Source organism: Dicentrarchus labrax, unplaced genomic scaffold (genome assembly GCF_905237075.1).
Source record: "Dicentrarchus labrax unplaced genomic scaffold, dlabrax2021, whole genome shotgun sequence".
Taxonomy (NCBI): Eukaryota; Metazoa; Chordata; class Actinopteri; family Moronidae; genus Dicentrarchus; species Dicentrarchus labrax.
Genome location: NW_026136724.1, coordinates 4,000,803 through 4,018,945, shown reverse-complemented (window position 1 = coordinate 4,018,945; position 18,143 = coordinate 4,000,803). Strand labels below are relative to the sequence as shown.

Sequence of the window (18,143 nt, the reverse complement as noted above, 5' to 3'; positions counted from 1 at the left end):
TTCACATTCACATACATTCACACCTGGGAGCAGCGCAGCACAAGACAAATAGACTCTGTGGAGTGTCATCCATCTTGTGTATAAACACTTTGTCTATATCTAAGCACGGAGGGTCAAAGACTGCATTAATTGCAAAACTGAGAGAGATAAATGAGACAAATAACAGTTTCTTTGTACCCAAACTTCTAAGTTAAACAGCTTGTTGCTTTACGCTGTGTAAAATACAACTGTCTTGTGTCCGTGCTGCCAATTAACACAGGATCTCATTAAGAAACCTTTCAACTAATCACTGTTTTACATGTTTACACAAATAGTTCCAGAAACAGATTGAAGTCAACATATATGCATTTCTCACCCATGTTCCTGTGCACTTCCTTAACCCAAAAACTACACAGTTATGCCAGGCACATTGGTAATAGTAAATACTTTAGTTTTCTTTCTTGGAAATCATGTCCTAATTACCCATAAATCTCAGCAGCAATGGGAAAGCAGAAGACATCAGTGTATTCAGAACAGTTAGAAGCAGGAACAAAGCACCATTTTTTGATAATAAATGTAACCAGATTTTAAAATCCATCACCAGAGGACAATTTCTCCACTGACAATACAGACCATTAGAGCAGAGTGCAATGCCGCCATTACACATTATGTGGTTTGAGCAAGTGGCGAAAGTCATTCTAGATAAATGCAGGATGTCACCAACTGTAGTTCTTATTACAAGTAGGTGTAGAGAAGGGTCAGCGGGTTGTGGAAAAGTGGCAATGCAATGAACATCAAACTGTATAATATGATAAAATGGTGTAGCAGTATCCAAAGATGCATTCTATCATATGGGTGTCTACAGGGTAGCTGCTGAGGGAAGGGAGAGTGCTGCTATTCCAGTGCTGTTCATTATCCTCCTCCACACTTTAACAGCTGGGCTAGAGATCTGCTGGGGATCCAACAGATCAAGAAACAGAAGTGGAGGCAGGTACCACTTTGAGTGTCAAGACCTGTGTTTCCTAACACATCATTTAACCTCCATTTAACCAGGTCTTTATATAGATCAAATGTATTAGTCTGATGTCTTCTGACCATCCACATAAAAAAAACACAGCCATGCAAAGCTGGACTAGAAAAGTAGGCTCTGAATTTCCATAATAATATAATGGTGATGTTTACCAGGTATTTGGATTTGGTCATAAATCTAAATACTGGACAAATGAAAAATGACACCTGACAATGGGGCTAGAGCAGGATAAGCAACCTGCCCCTCTTCAGCCCCTCTCCAGTGGCTCCCATTCATTTTCATTAAAGTAATTCTAACATTCTCCAACTGTAAAACTGCTCCGCTATTATACACCAAATTAAAAACATTAACATTTTAATGACTAAAATTGGCAAAATGTTAAAATGCAATAAAAGAAAAGTAAAAAGTAAAAGAGTAAAAGAGAAAATGTTATAGTACGTCACCACCATCACTACAGCCTTAATGTGGTATGCTTGATTTGCAGTGAGAATTAGCAGTATAAGGCTCAAATATGTCTTGCGGCTTAAGACAGATTTTTTTGGCTCTTTTGATAGTAAAAGTTGCTGACCCCTGGGCTAGAAGAAAGGTCAGGACATCAGAGTTTTTACAACTTATCCTGAGGAAGACATAGATGTCTGAACCAAATTTCACTTCAGTCCATCCAATAGTTGTTGAGATATTTCAATAAAAACACACAGTGGAAGGAAAAGTCAGGGGGGCCACTTAAAGCATTAGGATTCTTTGTCTGGGGACCATGAATGTTTGTAACAAGGTTCATTGCAATCTATCCAACATTTGTTGAGATATTTCAGTCTGGACCAATATTGCCATCTCTAGAACCATAGCCATACTTGCTGCAAGCATGGCATATTAGAACATACATATCAGAACATATTGTTTTTGGCTATGGCACATTCATGTACACAGGTAAGCAGGGACCAGGAATTTCACATCACTAATTCTTCACCAACGTTAGGGTGGTGTAACTGGTGGGGGGTGCATGTGGGCCACTGAACACAGCACCACTGCTTCTTGTGAGCTGTGTCCTGCACTTTAACAGAGGATAAATAGAGGATGTGGGATTAGAGCAACGTAATTGCACAACCTTTGAATTTTCTTTACATATGTATAACTCTTTTACATAGAGTATGTATAACTCATATGTATAATCCCCCAGGATTTGAGAAGCTGTTATATTAAAACCTGTGTCTTTGACCAGATTCCCTTTGTCTGTTGTGCCCCCGGGGGGGCAAGCAATTGCAAATCAAACAGCGACACATTGAAGCCATTCAGAGAGAAGGAAGAAGTGCCAATGGTGTGACTCACCGTTGATAACCGGGGTGTACACTACGATGCCAGCCAGATTTGGGTCAGACACTGTTTTGTCCAGGATGAGCCCTCCGATGCTGTAGAACACAACATAATAAGATCATTAACTGGTGTTAATGTGTGTGTGTGTGTGTGTGTGTGTGTGTGTGTGTGTGTGTGTGTGTGTGTGTGTGTGAGAAAGATGGAGAGAGAGAGACAAAAAGGGGCATGGAAAGATAACGAAGCATTGTCTTCATCTAAATGATGTCCACAGTGAATTTGTGTGCTGCTCTATAAATACAACTAAAAATGCTTCATCAGCTGCACTCAATGGTGGAGAGAGAGAGAGAGAGAGAGAGAGAGAGAGAGAGAGAGAGAGAGAGAGAGAGAAGAAAGAAAGAAAGAAAGAAAGAAAGAAAGAAAGAAAGAAAGAAAGAAAGAGAGAGAGAGAGAGAGAGAGAGAGAACCGTTTAAAGTTTATGTTGTCCAGAGCCAATATTTGTTTTTTCTTACTCCATTTATAAAAGCCTGAGAAATGTGCTATCACATGCATTGTGGGTTGAGGGACGAGCACAAGGAAGAGTGAGTGAGAGCAAGAGAGACAATCAATCCCTTCCTACTGGCTGTATTAGTAAGGCTGCCAGGCTCAAGGGGACCCGAGGGTGTATGTGCTTGGGTGCTGCAATTTGTTTAGGGGATGAGTCATCAGGCGAACCAGACAACTGGGAGTCGCAGACGCAGAATAGCTGTTCTTTCCCCTTTGAAGACTAAACACACACATACACACAGTTACATACACAAACACACACACCTGCTGATGACCATGGCAGTGATGACTGGCTCCCATCCGGAGTAGAGCAGGGTGCGGCTGGCTGGGTGCTTGGAGGAGATGACGATCCACAGAGGAGTCAAACACATGAAGAAGGCGCAAACCACTGACGACACATACGGGTAGGAATCTAGGGGAGAGGAAGAGATGCATTTATTTTTCCTCTTCGGGTGGCGGTTAGGGTTAGGGTTAGCATGCAATAGGGGAATGGTCGGGGAACCAACTGGGTACTGTTTGAAATGTTTTGCTGCCAGTGCCAATGTGATACCTGACTTTCAGTACCAATACAAAATGATTTATACATAAGCCTTTTCCTCCACTTTTTTACAATCCATTAGAGTTTAAAGTTGACAAAATACAAACACTGCTGACCCAGCTTAATTATGCATAACTTCAAGCCCTAATATAATTTTAATTGGTTTTATGCACCAGCCTGTAAACATGTTTATTTCTGTTGTGCAGTTGGGCATTATAACAAGTGGGCATATCGGGATTGACTCGCTTTTGAAGCCAACCTCAAGTGGCCGTTCGAGGAACTGCAGTTTTTGGCACTGCATTGGCTTTATTTTATATCCATGGAGGTTCCTGCTTGGCCCTTTCTAAGATGTAGTGAGAAGGTTCATTCATGAAACATGATGTCATTCATAGGAAAGTGGTCAGCCCCACTCCTCCTCTTAGCCGAAGAGCTCTCTCCATTCCTCGGTAAAAGTTGCTCTCTGCAGCTTTGTAAATGGAGGAAATTCTTAACTAGGAACTTTCAGCACCATTTAAAAGGACTAATTTGGCATATTGACATGCTAAGACAGAACATAAAGCACAGCTGAGGTTGTTGGGAATGTCATTAGTTTTGCTGGTATTTGGTCATAAACCAAAGTATCTGGCAGTGTAAAATGTGATCTGATGATGGCACTATGTGTCTGGGGATCAGCAAACTCATTAGGATACCTTGTTTAGGAACCATGAATGTCTGTACAAATATTTAACCTGAGGTACACCAACAGAAGGAAAGGAAACAAGCTTTGCACTCCCAGAAACATTTGCTTCATTAACATTCACAATAGATGCCTCAAATTCACCATTTCTTACAGACTCCCGCGCAGCTTTCCCTAAGATTATGATGGATTCCACTGAGGTTAAAGAAAAGTAGTTAGGACAGGAAAAAGGATATCACATTTAGCCATTTAGCCAGCTTGAGTGTCCAATCCACATGAGCTGCATATGTTTTAAATGTCAGGGTAAAGTGGAGCAGCAAGAGGAAACACACACCAACACAGGAAGGTTTCTCTCACTTTCTCTCTACAACTATACCTCTTTGTTCAAACTACAATATAGCACAACACAGCTATTTTGAAAGAGTAATTAGGGTAAAGCACCTGCTTAGAGCCACCACCAGATGTTTCCAGCAGGATTCTGTTCCCAGCACTAAATAACTGTCATTAGGAAACAGTCCCAGATTTATTATCTCCCTGGTCTCATAGCTGGAGAACAGAAAGGGCCCACTGTTCAGTTCAGGGTATAATGGGTTCTAGCAGACCTTCAGTCTTTAAATATAAAGCTGAGACAGATATACTGAGGCACACATTTGAGAGGGCAGCCTTGTCCTACATCAACCCAGCTCCCTACCAAGTTCCAGACATTCACAGAGAATCTGACACCGAGTTAACATGCACAGAGTAAGCTGGCTATCAGCTGGGCTCCAATTAAGGTCCTCTACAGGTTAAACTGTTTACATGAACCTCTGACACCTTGCCATTGAGTATCCCTGTTGCTGTGAATAAACCAATGAACAATTGATATTCCCGTCCATCTCTGGTGGAATACATTTTGCTAAAACGCTCTGCCAGGAAAGAGAACGATGCGGCTGCCAGCTATCTCCTTTAGCTGAGAAATGGCAAGATGCTTCTAATGCACGTGAAAGAAATGATGATCCCAACAGTGATGATAAGTACTGCTAGCTTCCATGCTTTATGAAGACAGAAGTGCATCCAAAACCCAGCACGAGTTTGCAGAAACTACAAGTGAGAGGAGTAAGATGCTTCACTCCAAATGAATCAATCAGGTTGATTACTGTGCATCTAAAGCAGGATTACTCAAACTAAGAACCTGTCGAGGTTATTGGATGTGTTGACAAGGTTACTGGATTGGGCAGGGACAGAAAATGACATTACACAAAAGAACTTGAATGACATTCTTCTGGGATGCAGGAGTAACAAATATTGCTTGTATGCATTATCCATCAGGCATGTGACAGAAGGACAAAAAAGCAGGAAAATATAGTTTACTGCAGCACATCAACCTTTTTTAATGTCCCGCCTTATCCGGGCTGTGATTGGTTAGTTCACAAAGAGTGAAATTGACGAGAGTCAATTGACTTTATGAAAAGTTGAACATTATTGTCTTCTGCCCTACGGCTTCAGCTGGAAACCCCTGACTAACAGTTGAACTGGGCAGACGACGCATCACTCTCACTTTTGTTTTTGCTCAAGTGGCCCACAGAGCGACTACCTGTGCTCACGATGGCCAATGTGACTACGGGGGCGGGTATCTGTGCAATTTAAACATTTAATAAGCTTTCTGTTGCGCTTAGTGGACAGTCACACATGTCCGCCATGTTGAACCGCCATGCCAAACCAAACAATGTCACTAGATAGGGGCCTTTTGCCTTTTCCTCAGCCACCGTAGTTTTTCCTGCATGCTTTGAAAGGTGAGTTGGTCGGTTGGCAATCTGCAATCTCACCACTATATTCCATTAAGTCCTGCACACTGGTCCTTTAACATCGGCAGGTTTAGCTCAAGCTGAATGCAAACAAGCATCCTCGTGGATACTTGGAAAGGAAAAAAAAATCTTCACACACTATAGCCTATAGATTTTTAACAGATCTGCATTCACGTGGGTCACATTTTCCGGTCCCAATTCTGGATTAATCGGGAAAAAAATCACATACCTAATCCATTTCACACAGTTATTTCAGGAATCCAGGTTTCTGGAAGTCCTATTATATTTTTTACATAGACAATGTTAGATGTCAGAGTCTGGAGCGTGTTGAAGGACATAAAACCCTACTGGTTGAATCATCACTATAAAAGATAAACGACTGATTTAAAAAATATCTGGTTCTTTGATAAAACGTCCGAGGCATAAGTCTGTGTCAACAGAGAAAATTTCAATCACTAAGCTTACTACAGCTGATATGTCAGTCTTGTGTTTAAAGCTTGTATTGCTGTACCCGAGTGGCCAGAAAACTCAATTCATGCATGTTTATTGTGTGTGCCACTAATGGCAAGTGGATAAAGATTACACAAAACACGGTTTTGAATGAATTCAGCAACTATGGCGAAATGTTTTTTTTGTTGTTGTTTTTTCAATTGCAATACTCTGATTTGTGCCTCTGGTTGCCTTTTTCTCCACAGCAATGGTGGCTGAGGTTCATGGGTACTTTAGTGCTTGGAGCCACCTGCCATGTCATGCTGATGACAAAAACATGTTTTCTCAGAACCACACTATTAAAACTGATGGGCATAAAATACATCTGTAACATCATGAAATTATCCTGGCCTTTCTATGTTGAAGAACATTGAGGATATAATTAAAAAAGAAACTAATGGAAATTTCCAGTGAGAAAGGGTACCAGAAACCACTCCCACTATGCAATTCTATGCGGTACTTTCGTTGAAAATTGCTACTTTTAAGTTGTCTGGTAAATATATTAGCACTCGTACTTTAATCCAGAAATTTAAACTCTTTTCTGGCACTTTCTTCAGGCACAGCCATCTGCCAGTAACATAATGATTTGATGGATAAAAAATACTGAAATATATTGTAGATTATGTCCTCACTCTTTGTTATTGTGGGCAATTTATCATAACAGTGTGACATGTCACTTATACTTGACCTCCATTCTGCAGGTGGAAACACAGCAGTCTCTCAGTATTTGAGTTTAGACCCAACCTGATTTATTTATCTAACTCAAAACCAGCCATTTCTTCCCATTTTGTCTATATCATGGGTTCAGTTCTCTTGCCCAGAGATGGCCCAATGTTGCCACATCCACACCAACACACATACAGTGCATGCTCACAAGCTCTGGCCCCATTTCTTGGTGTTTGTGCTCCATCTCATGCTCTCATTATCCCTGCTTTTATCTATTGTTGAGCCCTCTCACTAAAGCTCTCTGTAACAATCCTGCTTGTTGAAAGAGCTTTATAAATAAACCTGACTGGCCTCGACTTGGCTCCTCCAGCTACTATCTCTCGCCGGCGTCTCATCTCTACATTGGCTGGTTTGCCTCGAAAATTAGAGGCATTAGAGGCATTAAGCTCTTATCTGCATAGATAATCGTGTGATTTAAATTCTGTTTAGTTGAGATTAAACTGACCATTAGTTCCAATTTAGCAGGAGAGAGTCGGTGTGGCTGCCCTCAGGAACAACAGAGCCACTGTCCTGAGAGTGACACAGCCACACTGTACAGCTCTGCCATGGAAATCTGAAGTGTATTTAATACATTTAGCTTGCAGCGATAAATTGTTCTTTTCATAGGGGTGAATATCTATGTCATACAATTACAGCCGACAGGGTTAGTTAGTATGAGACGCTTTCCAAGAGGAAGCAGCTTCCAGTGTACGCTTTATTAAGTAATACAAGGTGGTGCAACACAGGTCTGGGTGTGACATGAATTAAACATGAGGAATGTGTGGTGGGAGGAAAAAGATGGCCTGTTCTGCAATTGGAGGGCGCCCCTGCTACAGGGTGAGGCAGGAGGGACCTCTATTGGCTGACTGAGGGAAGTGTCTCACCACAAAGCACCACAAGAGGCAAAAAATCTGAGGTTCACGACCATTTCTAACTGACTGAAGATGGACCAACTTAACTCCATTATAACTGTCAACCTGTTTGTGGTCAATTAAAATGTATCATAACTGTAAACTAGGACTAAATGATATATCATTTTAGCAATAACATTAAGATTGCAATAAACAATTATTTTCATTATTGATTATTTTGTCATTTTTCTTGATTAATCCATTAATTGTTTGGTCCAGAAAATATCAGAAAATGATGAAAAATGTTGATCACTGGTTCCCCAAAGAAACATCCTCACATGTCTTATGTTGACCACAACCCAAAGATATTCACTGTCAGTGAGGACTAGAGAAACCAGAAAATATTCATATTTGAGAAGCTGAAATCAGAGAATTTGGACACTTTCTGAAAAAATTACTGAAACTGATTATTCTGCAATTATTGTAATAGTTGACAACTGATCGATTAATTCACTAGCTCTAAATAACATCACAACATCACATGTATACATGAGTGATGTACAGAAAATTGAAATTAGACTAATTAAAAAGGTGTTACACTAAAAGGTCGCTTTCTTTCTTTTGGTTTAGCTGCGGTTCACGTTCATGCTGACTGTCTACAAACCAACCTAGAGCTGTATGCATTAGGCCATATGAACTGACACATGGGTAACTCATGGATTGGACAGTTTTGGCAACTGTCATCCTGCATCACCAGCTTTACCAGAACCCATCTGGGAGAAATCTAATTCTCTCTCGAAAAAAAAAAGAAAAGACATTGCTGCATGTATCTGGTGAAATTATGCAACTTTTAAAGAATTCAAAACACACAACACAAAAACATTTCCCCTACTCTCACATTTTCTTATCTCAGCCATAATAGTAAAACACTGTAAAAATGAACTGAAAGAATAGGGCCCCCTGTAGATTTGTGCCATAAAGCAATGTCTTTTTGTGTACACAGTAAATAGTCATATACAATTAAGTATGTTGATTGTGTACTCACTGTACAAAACAGTATGCTATAAAGATTAGTATTGTGTACAGTTAGAATGTAGTATGGAACTGGGACACAAGTCTGTTACTGTAGGAGTAATTGCTGTTCACCTACCCAGGCACTTGTAGAGGCCCTGACTTATCCAGGCCAGGATCGCCAAGGTTATGAGGTCACCAAAACTGGCGGCAATGGGTGTGGCTACGTTGTCTGGGTTGATGCCTGTCTTCTTCGAACCCACAATTACACCCACCATGATGATACCTGAACATGACACAAGCAGGGTGGAGCAGAACGGTCATCACATTACTTCCAGACATTATGATACACACAGTCTGTCAGCAAGAAATAAGTGTTTGTGCCCGTTACAGAGGCTGTTTGTGAGGAGGACAGAAGTGACCCACATTCTCCACAGCGACAGTATTAACAGTTTATTTTAGACCGTGGTACTCAGCTGTCTGTGTGTGTGTGTGTGTGTGTGTGTGTGTGTGTGTGTTTACCCTGCAACAGGGAGGCTATGAAGGCCGTGGCCACACTGCTGGAGCAGAGCAGCACAGCATGGCTCATCTGGAACTTCCCCTCCGGGATCCAACCGAGGACCACGGCTGCTACGGCAGCCAGGAAACCCACCACAGTGGCCTGAACCTGGAGGAGAGAAGCAGAGAGATTTACTATTGTGCTCTCTTATTGATTATACTGTAGAAAACAAGCACTATTATGTGTGTGAAAACAGCCAAACAGTGTTTAAAGGATTAGTAAAACAATTAGGTAATGTTCGCTATAAACAAGCTTGTGAAATATTGTAACTAACATCATGTGCAGGTAGATTTTTCTATTGCATTACATAACACTTCCTGCTGACCCATGTTATTGCATAACATATCAGACAAACAGTGCGTCAAAACACACGGATGCTGCGTGTGTTATGGTGTGTTTATCGGTGTGTGGGTAGATGATTAGCAGAGTCTGTACTCAGTCCTACAACACAGGCAGCGATCAATAGAACAGTCTGAGTTAACGCCCACATGGGTCCAACCAATTACAGGCAGCACTAATGTGGACCAAGAACATTAAATACATGAATATGACAGTATGTAGGTGAGGTTTTGTGCCTATATAAAATATAATTGCAGGATCGGTTCATTGTAATGAAAGGGCAATATTGGCAGTACGTGCAGCAGCTGTGTGTGTGTGTGTGTGTGTGTGTGTGTGTGTGTGTGTGTGTGTGTGTGTGTGTGTGTGTGTGTGATTACCTGCTTCAGTGCCAGGTTGCCTATGATTAGATTCCACTTCTCGATGGGAGAATCCATCTTGCCCACATTCACCTGTGTGAAAAGAAGAAAGAAAAAGCAAATGTAATATTCTATGACTTCCATGAATGCATAACTAGGACAGAGAGTCTGTAGCCTGTTTTCCCCCAATTTTAGAGGACCAAAACTAAGTGGACAAATTATTTTATTTGTCATTCATGATAGTAAATAAGGAGACTTTGAGTTTTGGACTGTTGGCTGGACAAATTAAGCACTTAGGCTCTGGGAAATTGTGATGAACATTGTTCACAATTTTCTGACATTTCATAGACTTAACAATGAAACATGAAAATAATCTGCAGATTAATCAAGAATGAAAATGATTGTTAGTGGCAGCCTTACTCCAGCTGTTTAGTGTTGCACTTCCATACAGTTAGGGGAGTAAAGAGACAGATTAAAGAGTGTGTGGTGGTCAATAAAAAGCAGCAGAGGTTGAGATACCCTTTCTTTCAGATCCTAGTATGAGTCAAGCTCCCAAAACACTGGATCCTACACTTCCAACAGTGCAGCTTGATAATGTTTTTCTTCAGACCCCTCCCTGCCTGGTAGACCCCCACATCTTTCAAACTCCACAGCCCCAGTATAAAAGGCAGACTAAGATTTGTCTCCAAGCTCAAGCAGAGACAGGCTGGGTAGAACTCCCTTTGACTTTTAAATCTACTTTGACATGTGAAATCAGTGGAATTGTAAATTAATTTGTCATATTTAATATTTGACGTCAGATCGTCTGAAGTCTACAACCCACTGAGACTTCCCTGGTGATGCTCTGTCAGTCCTGCAGTTCTTGCTTGTTTTGAGGATTTTTTGGCTTTAGTTTGGTCTTGTGAAATACCTCTGAACTGAGGTCTGACATTCTGAAGTGACATTCTGATTTGACCATCTCAGTAGACCAATCTCATTAACTAGTGTTATTTTCTAGCAAATATTCTTAGTTGAGAGGTTGACAAACAGTGAATGTTTGTTTTAAAAAATACTCAAAATAGATTCACTGATAATCAAAAATTTATTTTCTGTCAACTAACCAATTAAAGGCGTACCATTTTACACATGAATATCGGTGTAGTAGTCATGGTTACCTCGATTACCCTTACCTTGCAAACTGGGGACATCAAGTTTGAAAGACGTGGGCATAGGGAAGTAAAAATACTATGGAGTTGCATTATGGGAAACATAGGATCCAGTCTCTCTGTCCCATACTGGGGGGTAAAGGTCAGGATATCTCAGCCTCCGCAGCTTAAATGTTCCCCATCTCTCTTACAAGTCTCCCAGCTTCATGGGAGTGTGATACTAAACTGCTGGAGTGTCTCTTTGGTCAACCATGGTCGAGCCATGGTTTTAAATATGCATACATACGCCTTTGAAATGGACAGTCTTTTCATAGATATACAGTTAAAGCCAAACAATTAACATTCCATAACTTCTGCGCGCATTGCAAACCAAAACATTTCCACTAACTCGATAACTTTGCTGACTGTGATAAGTTAGACGAGTTCTGCCACATGTTTCAGTAATGCTTAACTCCCCACACTGTGAATCCCTGTTTCATAGCTGAGCCTGAGGAGAACAACAGTAACACAAAGACAAATAGTTTTTCGGGACACCACTGAGGGATATATCAGCTCACACTGAGCCCTGCTGTCCGTGTTGACACAGCACTGTGAATGTGGAGTCTGTGTGCGGGGAGCCGGGGGCCAACAGAAAGGGCCAAAAACTAAACAAAGAGAGAATTCTGCTCTTGTCACTTCTTCTGCTTCTTCTGCTCTGCAGAGTTCGAGCAGTGGAGACTAACACAGAGACGTACACTGAGACAGCTTTGACAGGTTCTGCTGAATAAGTGCTTGTGGAGAGTGTGACGCAGATTTACGGGATATCAAGTAGAGCTGTGTATTGGCAAGAATCTGACAAAACGATACGTATCACGATACAGGGGTTGTAAGAAAATATCGATTCTCTGCTCAACTGCTGTAAACTGAGGGCTGTGATGTTGGATGTGTGCTCTACTATGACACCTTTGCTTAGATTTAGATCTTTAAAAATCGCAATATATCAAAGCATATTGAATCGTAACCCCATTCTTGCCAATACACAGCCCTAATATTTTCTCACAGCCATAATGTTAGACTCTGCAAACGCACAGTATGCACTTGTGGTTCACTAACAGGCAACCTACTTCTTCCACTGCTCTCCCATTTTTATATCTTCTGCTCTGAAGTGCAGCAATAAATTTGAGAGACTGTTTGCCGACAGCCATCCTGTTTGCTGCAGCCTCTCTCACCACCCTCTACAGGAAATCACCCCTCACTCCGCTACATCAGCAAATTCCTCGACTAATTCCTAATCCGCAAAGCTTTTACACCAAAATCCATTCAAGACGCCCCAAAATAATTCTCACTTGAAACTTTCCAAAGTAATTATTACTTGAGCTTAGAAGGGGACAGTGAATGCGGAGACAAGCTGCACTGACAAACAAGGTCACTATTCCACTGGAAGCTCTAAACCTGTTCACTTTTCTTCTCCATTTCACCTGACAGAGGAGAAGCTGTAATTACAGACCGGAGCGGGTGTACAGTATGTCACAGAGACGACCAATAACAACTAGACACAGAAAGAGGCTTAACCTGTGGAGATGAGACATGACCACAAAGAAATGACTCCACACAAACAAACACACCCACACAATGACATCACACATCTAGAGTGATATCCACACCGTCTGAAAGGACATGTTGTGAGGTGGAAACTTTTCAAGCCAACTTTTCTAAAGCTGGACCAAAACAAAAAACCATGTAGCTTTCTGTTGACTAGGCTGGAGCGCAAAAAATAGGCAAACAGTAGCAGAGTCGATGCGGCATGACGCTGGACTGCAGTCATCTAATTACAACGAGAACAAGTTGTGTCAGAAAATTAAACAGAGAGAAAAATGGGCAATCCCTAGCCAGGAATTGTTGTCTGTGCAACTCTTTCAGATCCTCTGGAGCCAGCTGAAACTCCATTATGAGGATATATGGGATGTCAGTTCTTCAGTCATGCAAGCTAACTGTTTGCGCCACAATATATGCATTCATTTATTTCCACTGCACATTTACTGCCTAAGCTTTTTAGTGACAAAACCTAAATTCATTCCAACGGAGCATAAAAACCTTGGCTTGTTCCTTCATGCTTCATTCTGCACATAAAAACACTTCCCTGGTAGTGTGTCTTTCTGAGTGTGTGTGTATGTGTGTGTGTGTGTGTCTCACCGCTGTGGACAGCCTTGAGGCCAGAGTCATCTCCAGGTTTCCCTTGAGGCCGAGCAGAGCAGGAACCAGGATGAAGATCTCTGTGATGTACTGGAACGCCTCCCAGTGCTGTGGGTGACGAAGGGAAGTAATGTAAACATGACCGACCCTTTAATTACTCCACTGTCACTCAGCCTCATTTGACATTCAAATTCAAATGCTACGCTATCATTTAGATAAGGCAAAGTCTTTATTTGCATATGCACATGTGAACCTGCAGATTTAATCTAACAGCGTCAACACACTGGTTTGTCAGTCTCGTCAGGAACCCCGCCAGTAATTCAATAAAGGCGTCCAACTGTCATATGTAAGCCAGTGGTTCCCAACCTTTTTCCTTTAATGAGCCCTGTCATTGAGTAAACTGAGGACCACTGACTAAGTGACATATTTCATGGATCAATGCAAAACAACAACAGCAGAGAACAGCTGATAAACTGTACAATGAACCCAAATAATGAACACAATAACTGCAGGAAGTTTGTGTAAAAGGAGCGACTTGGATGAATTTTGAGCAGATTATTTCCTATGAATGTTTGTTTCATTTCTCTGGGACAGTGCGTATTAATAAACATTGCTGTAAATATGCCAGAATTAGCCAAAAGGCTGGTTTCCATCCATCCAGCATCAGAGATGAGTTTTCCTATTTTTAGGAACCTTCTATACAATTCTGTCTGCATTATGTACCTGGTATTCATAAAAAAATGTAACAATCATACATATTTGATAGGCTTCTTTTTTTGACAAGTTCAGTGTTTCCTTCTCATTGTTCTTTTAGCTCTTTGGTTGCTTTATCTGTGTACGTTTCTAATGCAGGCTGTTTATCAGAGAGTGAAGGCTCTATGAATATAGCTTGTGTTCAGGTCTTCAGAGTTCCGATCTTGAATAATAATCTAAACTTTCACTTTCTTACAATTTCACTTAGTTTTCTAAATAGAGTTAGATGAAATGCTGAGATAGAGGTCTTCTGTATATTTTTAATATTTTCTTAAAATCAGGAAGGCCTTGCGTCCATGAAGTTTTGGCGACCCCCTAGTGATTTTCTGGCAGGGTTTAGCATACTGGGCAAAAAAACCTAAATTTCCTCCAAAACAAGAAACATTGGTGAATTGAAATTAGCTACTCAAAGCTGAAAATCAGTTTGCTAAAATATTTTTACTTTCTTCCAATCTTAATTCAAGGTCCACTTACTAGATTTTTCTAGAGTTTTCAAATGATAGTGAGGGGACCTGAAGTTAAAGGCACCCTGCAGAGTTTTTGACCACTAGTAGTGCTGTTCAGCGTGTTTGTTAGACCTCAAAGATAAGAACAATGGGGGAAAAAAACTGTCTTTTAGAGCCAGCAGCTTGTGACCACCCGTACATTAAGGAATAATTCTAGTTTACAACTTGAGTAGGTGCACCCTGGTGGACAAGAACTTTAAGATGCTGTCCCTGTAATTACAATGTCCCTGGTTCAGCTTCACAATATTCCACTCATCTAGAGGTGGCAGTAATACTATAATAAGATAATAATAAATAATAAGATACACTGGCTAGCTAGACACAGAGGAAAACTGCTAGCTTGTGAACATGGACGCAAATATTTTTACATTAGTTTTACAAATGTTTTATGAGGAAGTAAATACATTCAACACCTTTGTTAGAAATAGTGATTCACACAATGTGTTTAAATGCCAAATGTCCGCTTTTATTTGTTTACAAGAAAAGTCCACAGGGCGCCTTTAATTGCCAAGATCTCACCAAGGGACTCAACGGCACTAAAGAGAAGTCAGAGCTCAGCAGTCTGATAATCAGACCTGTTAGTCACATTTATTTGGAAGAGAAAAACAAAGGCAAACAGTAACAGTTTACAGACTGTCTTCCTGCTTCAGTCTGAGCTACTGTCAACGTGGTTGTGCACACAATTGTCCTGAGCAATGAGGAATTAATTCAACATCTTAAGTGCACTCACCTTCAGTTTTTACCTCCAAATAAAGTGGTTTATGTCAGTGTCTCTCCAAGTACCACCATTATGGCTGACATTAAAATCCAGCAGTGTACGCCGACCCTGTTCAGCTACAGCTTTATTCCTAATGAGATTATTTATTGTTGACTGTTGTTGAATCCTGAATGGAACCAGGTTCAAGAACCAGAGATGATTTGGTGGAAAAGGGGTTCTCCTGATCCACACTTCTCTTCCTAACAGTTACTGTTTGGAGCCCCGATTGTTTTTGAAACATGCATTTGACCTCTGCTAACTATCTTACCAACTCATTTAGCTTGTAGCTAATCATGGACATAATGCATGTATGTGACTATGTAGCAGGCTGATATTGAAACAGGAATATTACAGGAAATTAAGAACTTATTTAAAAAATCCATTTAAATTTGAATATTTGTTGTATTTTGATAATAGTATATGTTTTTAAATTAATGAAAGAAATGTCATATATTTCAGAGATTCCTCTGTGGTACACATACCATAGATTGAGAACCAGTGGTTTAGATAATCCGCTGGATTAGATAAACATTAGTTAAACTGTTGGCTTGTTTACAACCTGTCTGATTGTCTCTGACTGCTCGTGGTTTTATCCCTTCAGACTTTGTTCTAAGGATGACACCATGTTCCCACATCTCAGTAATAACTTTTCAAAGTACAACGTTATCAGAACTGATAGAAACAATTGCCCCAACTATGAAAATAACACCCAAATGTAACAAACTGGACTGCCACACTGTCTTGAGCTCTCAATTATGCTGGTTGTTTGAACAATAGTTGTATTGTACTGTAGCTCAGCTTACCTGCACAATATCCAGCACCATTCCAGCTGATACAGTTCCAAATCCTGCTAGCAGGAAAGGCAACAAGATCTGTAGCGCCATGGCCAGTGGCGACTCTTTGGGCATGTTCTGCACATCCGATCCCAGCCCTTCCTCCTCATCCTCCTCCTCCTCCGCATCTGCCTCTTCCCCGGAGAGCCTCCTCTCAGCCAGCATGGGCTCAGTTTCAGAGTAGCCTCCGTCTCCACAGTCAGATAAAGTCACAGAGGACCGGGAGGCCCGGTCCAGGAGCCGCCGGCCTTCTATGTGCGTCGTCTCTTGTCTGTAGCCATTCTGGAGCGAGCCGGCCTCTGGTTTAACTCCGAGGTCCACCATGGATAGCCGCTCCTCCTGTAGCTTGGTATACCCAGTGGGTACCATGGTCTGGAACAGAGAGGCAATGCGCCCAGAGGAAACAGGCTTTAGGGAGAGAGAGCTCCACCCGCCACCTGCTCCGCTCATACGCACCGTCAGGCTAGAGCCTAGGGACTCCCCTATAGCTCCTCCCAGGCTCTGGATACTCATGGTGTGGTCTACGGCCGCAGTGTCTCATCTCCTGTCATTTAGTCTGAGAGCTGTGTAAAAAAGATACACAGTACAACTGGTTTACACTGGCTCAGGTGCACCATCCATGTCAGAAATTGGATTCAGGGCCTCATCAGCCTGAAGAAAATACACAAGGAAGGACAACAGAGGAGAGAATAGCTGGGAGAACAGGGAAACACAGCCTGAAGCAATATCCAAGATGATATTACACCGATGGAACAGATGAGTCACTTCTTATGAAACATCCTTACAGTAGCGGCTGCATGTTGAAGACACTGTCATTGTCTTGCTCAAGTCAGTGCTAGACATTTTGTTTGCACCCTCAGCCCACAAGCACACACCATAGTGTCAACATCTCACAGTGCTGATAGCCACAATGCACAGTGGAGATGGAGAGATAAGTATTGTTTTAGTTAGAAGTTGGTGTAAAAGAGGAAGCAAAACAGGAAATATAATGCTACATCATCATTAGTATGTGAACAAACTATTTGAAGTGGAGGGATAGATGTCGTTATCCAGCTGCCATAGGGAATAAGTGAAGGCAGAAAATATGACATTTAGTTTGTCCTAACGCTGATGTTTCAGTCTGGAGTCCATATGTTCTAATGTTCGCCCACCTTTATGTCTGCACTTTAACATTCTTCAGGCCTTTATATCACCTGTCTGTCTCAGTCTCCCTTCAGAGCATTTTATTCTATGGTAGCAATTTCGCCTTCTCACATCACAAGCTCATGTTTACTGCTAACCTTGCTAAACACCGCGAGAATGCTGGCTAGTTGTTGTTTTTATTTATGTTAGCTACCACTGTGCTATGTTAGCTCGCTGTGGAGAAATGAAAACACTAGGACAGACCGTACCCTACTTTTAATGCGTTAACCGGGAGAATAAAGGGGCCAGCGGTAGCTAGGAGACATTTAGAAAATTAGCAAACTACTTATTCTACTCGTCGCAGTATTTTCTTTCTTTTTTCGTATGTTACCTTTCAGCTACGGAGACAGAACAGAGAGAAGAGATGCGAGCCTTCAACCAGCCAGAGAGCCGCGTCAGAGCAAAGGGTGCCACCGAAGCTCGTCTATGTCGGACCGATGAACCACTCAGTTTGAAAAATGGTGGCTGTAATCTGCAGGAGCGTTGAGAAACAACGTTTTAAATACGAGTTGTCTTGATTGATAATTCCTTTGAATTCATTTCAGTGCAACATAGTTAAAATAAACCATACATCAAAAGTTACTGCATGCAAAATGAGTTGATTTTCCCTTAGGTTTGAATCA

General features: G+C 41.3%; 1 protein-coding gene across 1 annotated transcript in view; it reads right to left on the bottom strand.

Annotated features, from left to right (window-relative positions):
• slc41a2b (solute carrier family 41 member 2b) overlaps window positions 1–17,958 on the bottom strand; it is a 40,766-nt gene extending 22,808 nt beyond the window's left edge. The window contains exons 1-8 of the mRNA XM_051392561.1: window positions 17,852–17,958; window positions 16,309–16,901; window positions 13,490–13,597; window positions 10,194–10,265; window positions 9,441–9,585; window positions 9,058–9,204; window positions 3,129–3,276; window positions 2,336–2,415 (exon numbers count right to left, since the gene is read on the bottom strand). Coding sequence (XP_051248521.1) covers window positions 2,336–2,415; window positions 3,129–3,276; window positions 9,058–9,204; window positions 9,441–9,585; window positions 10,194–10,265; window positions 13,490–13,597; window positions 16,309–16,851 — 1,243 coding nt within the window. The 5' untranslated portion in view covers window positions 16,852–16,901; window positions 17,852–17,958. The remainder of the gene's footprint in view (window positions 1–2,335; window positions 2,416–3,128; window positions 3,277–9,057; window positions 9,205–9,440; window positions 9,586–10,193; window positions 10,266–13,489; window positions 13,598–16,308; window positions 16,902–17,851) is intronic.
• Between the last annotated feature and the right edge of the window lie 185 nt (window positions 17,959–18,143).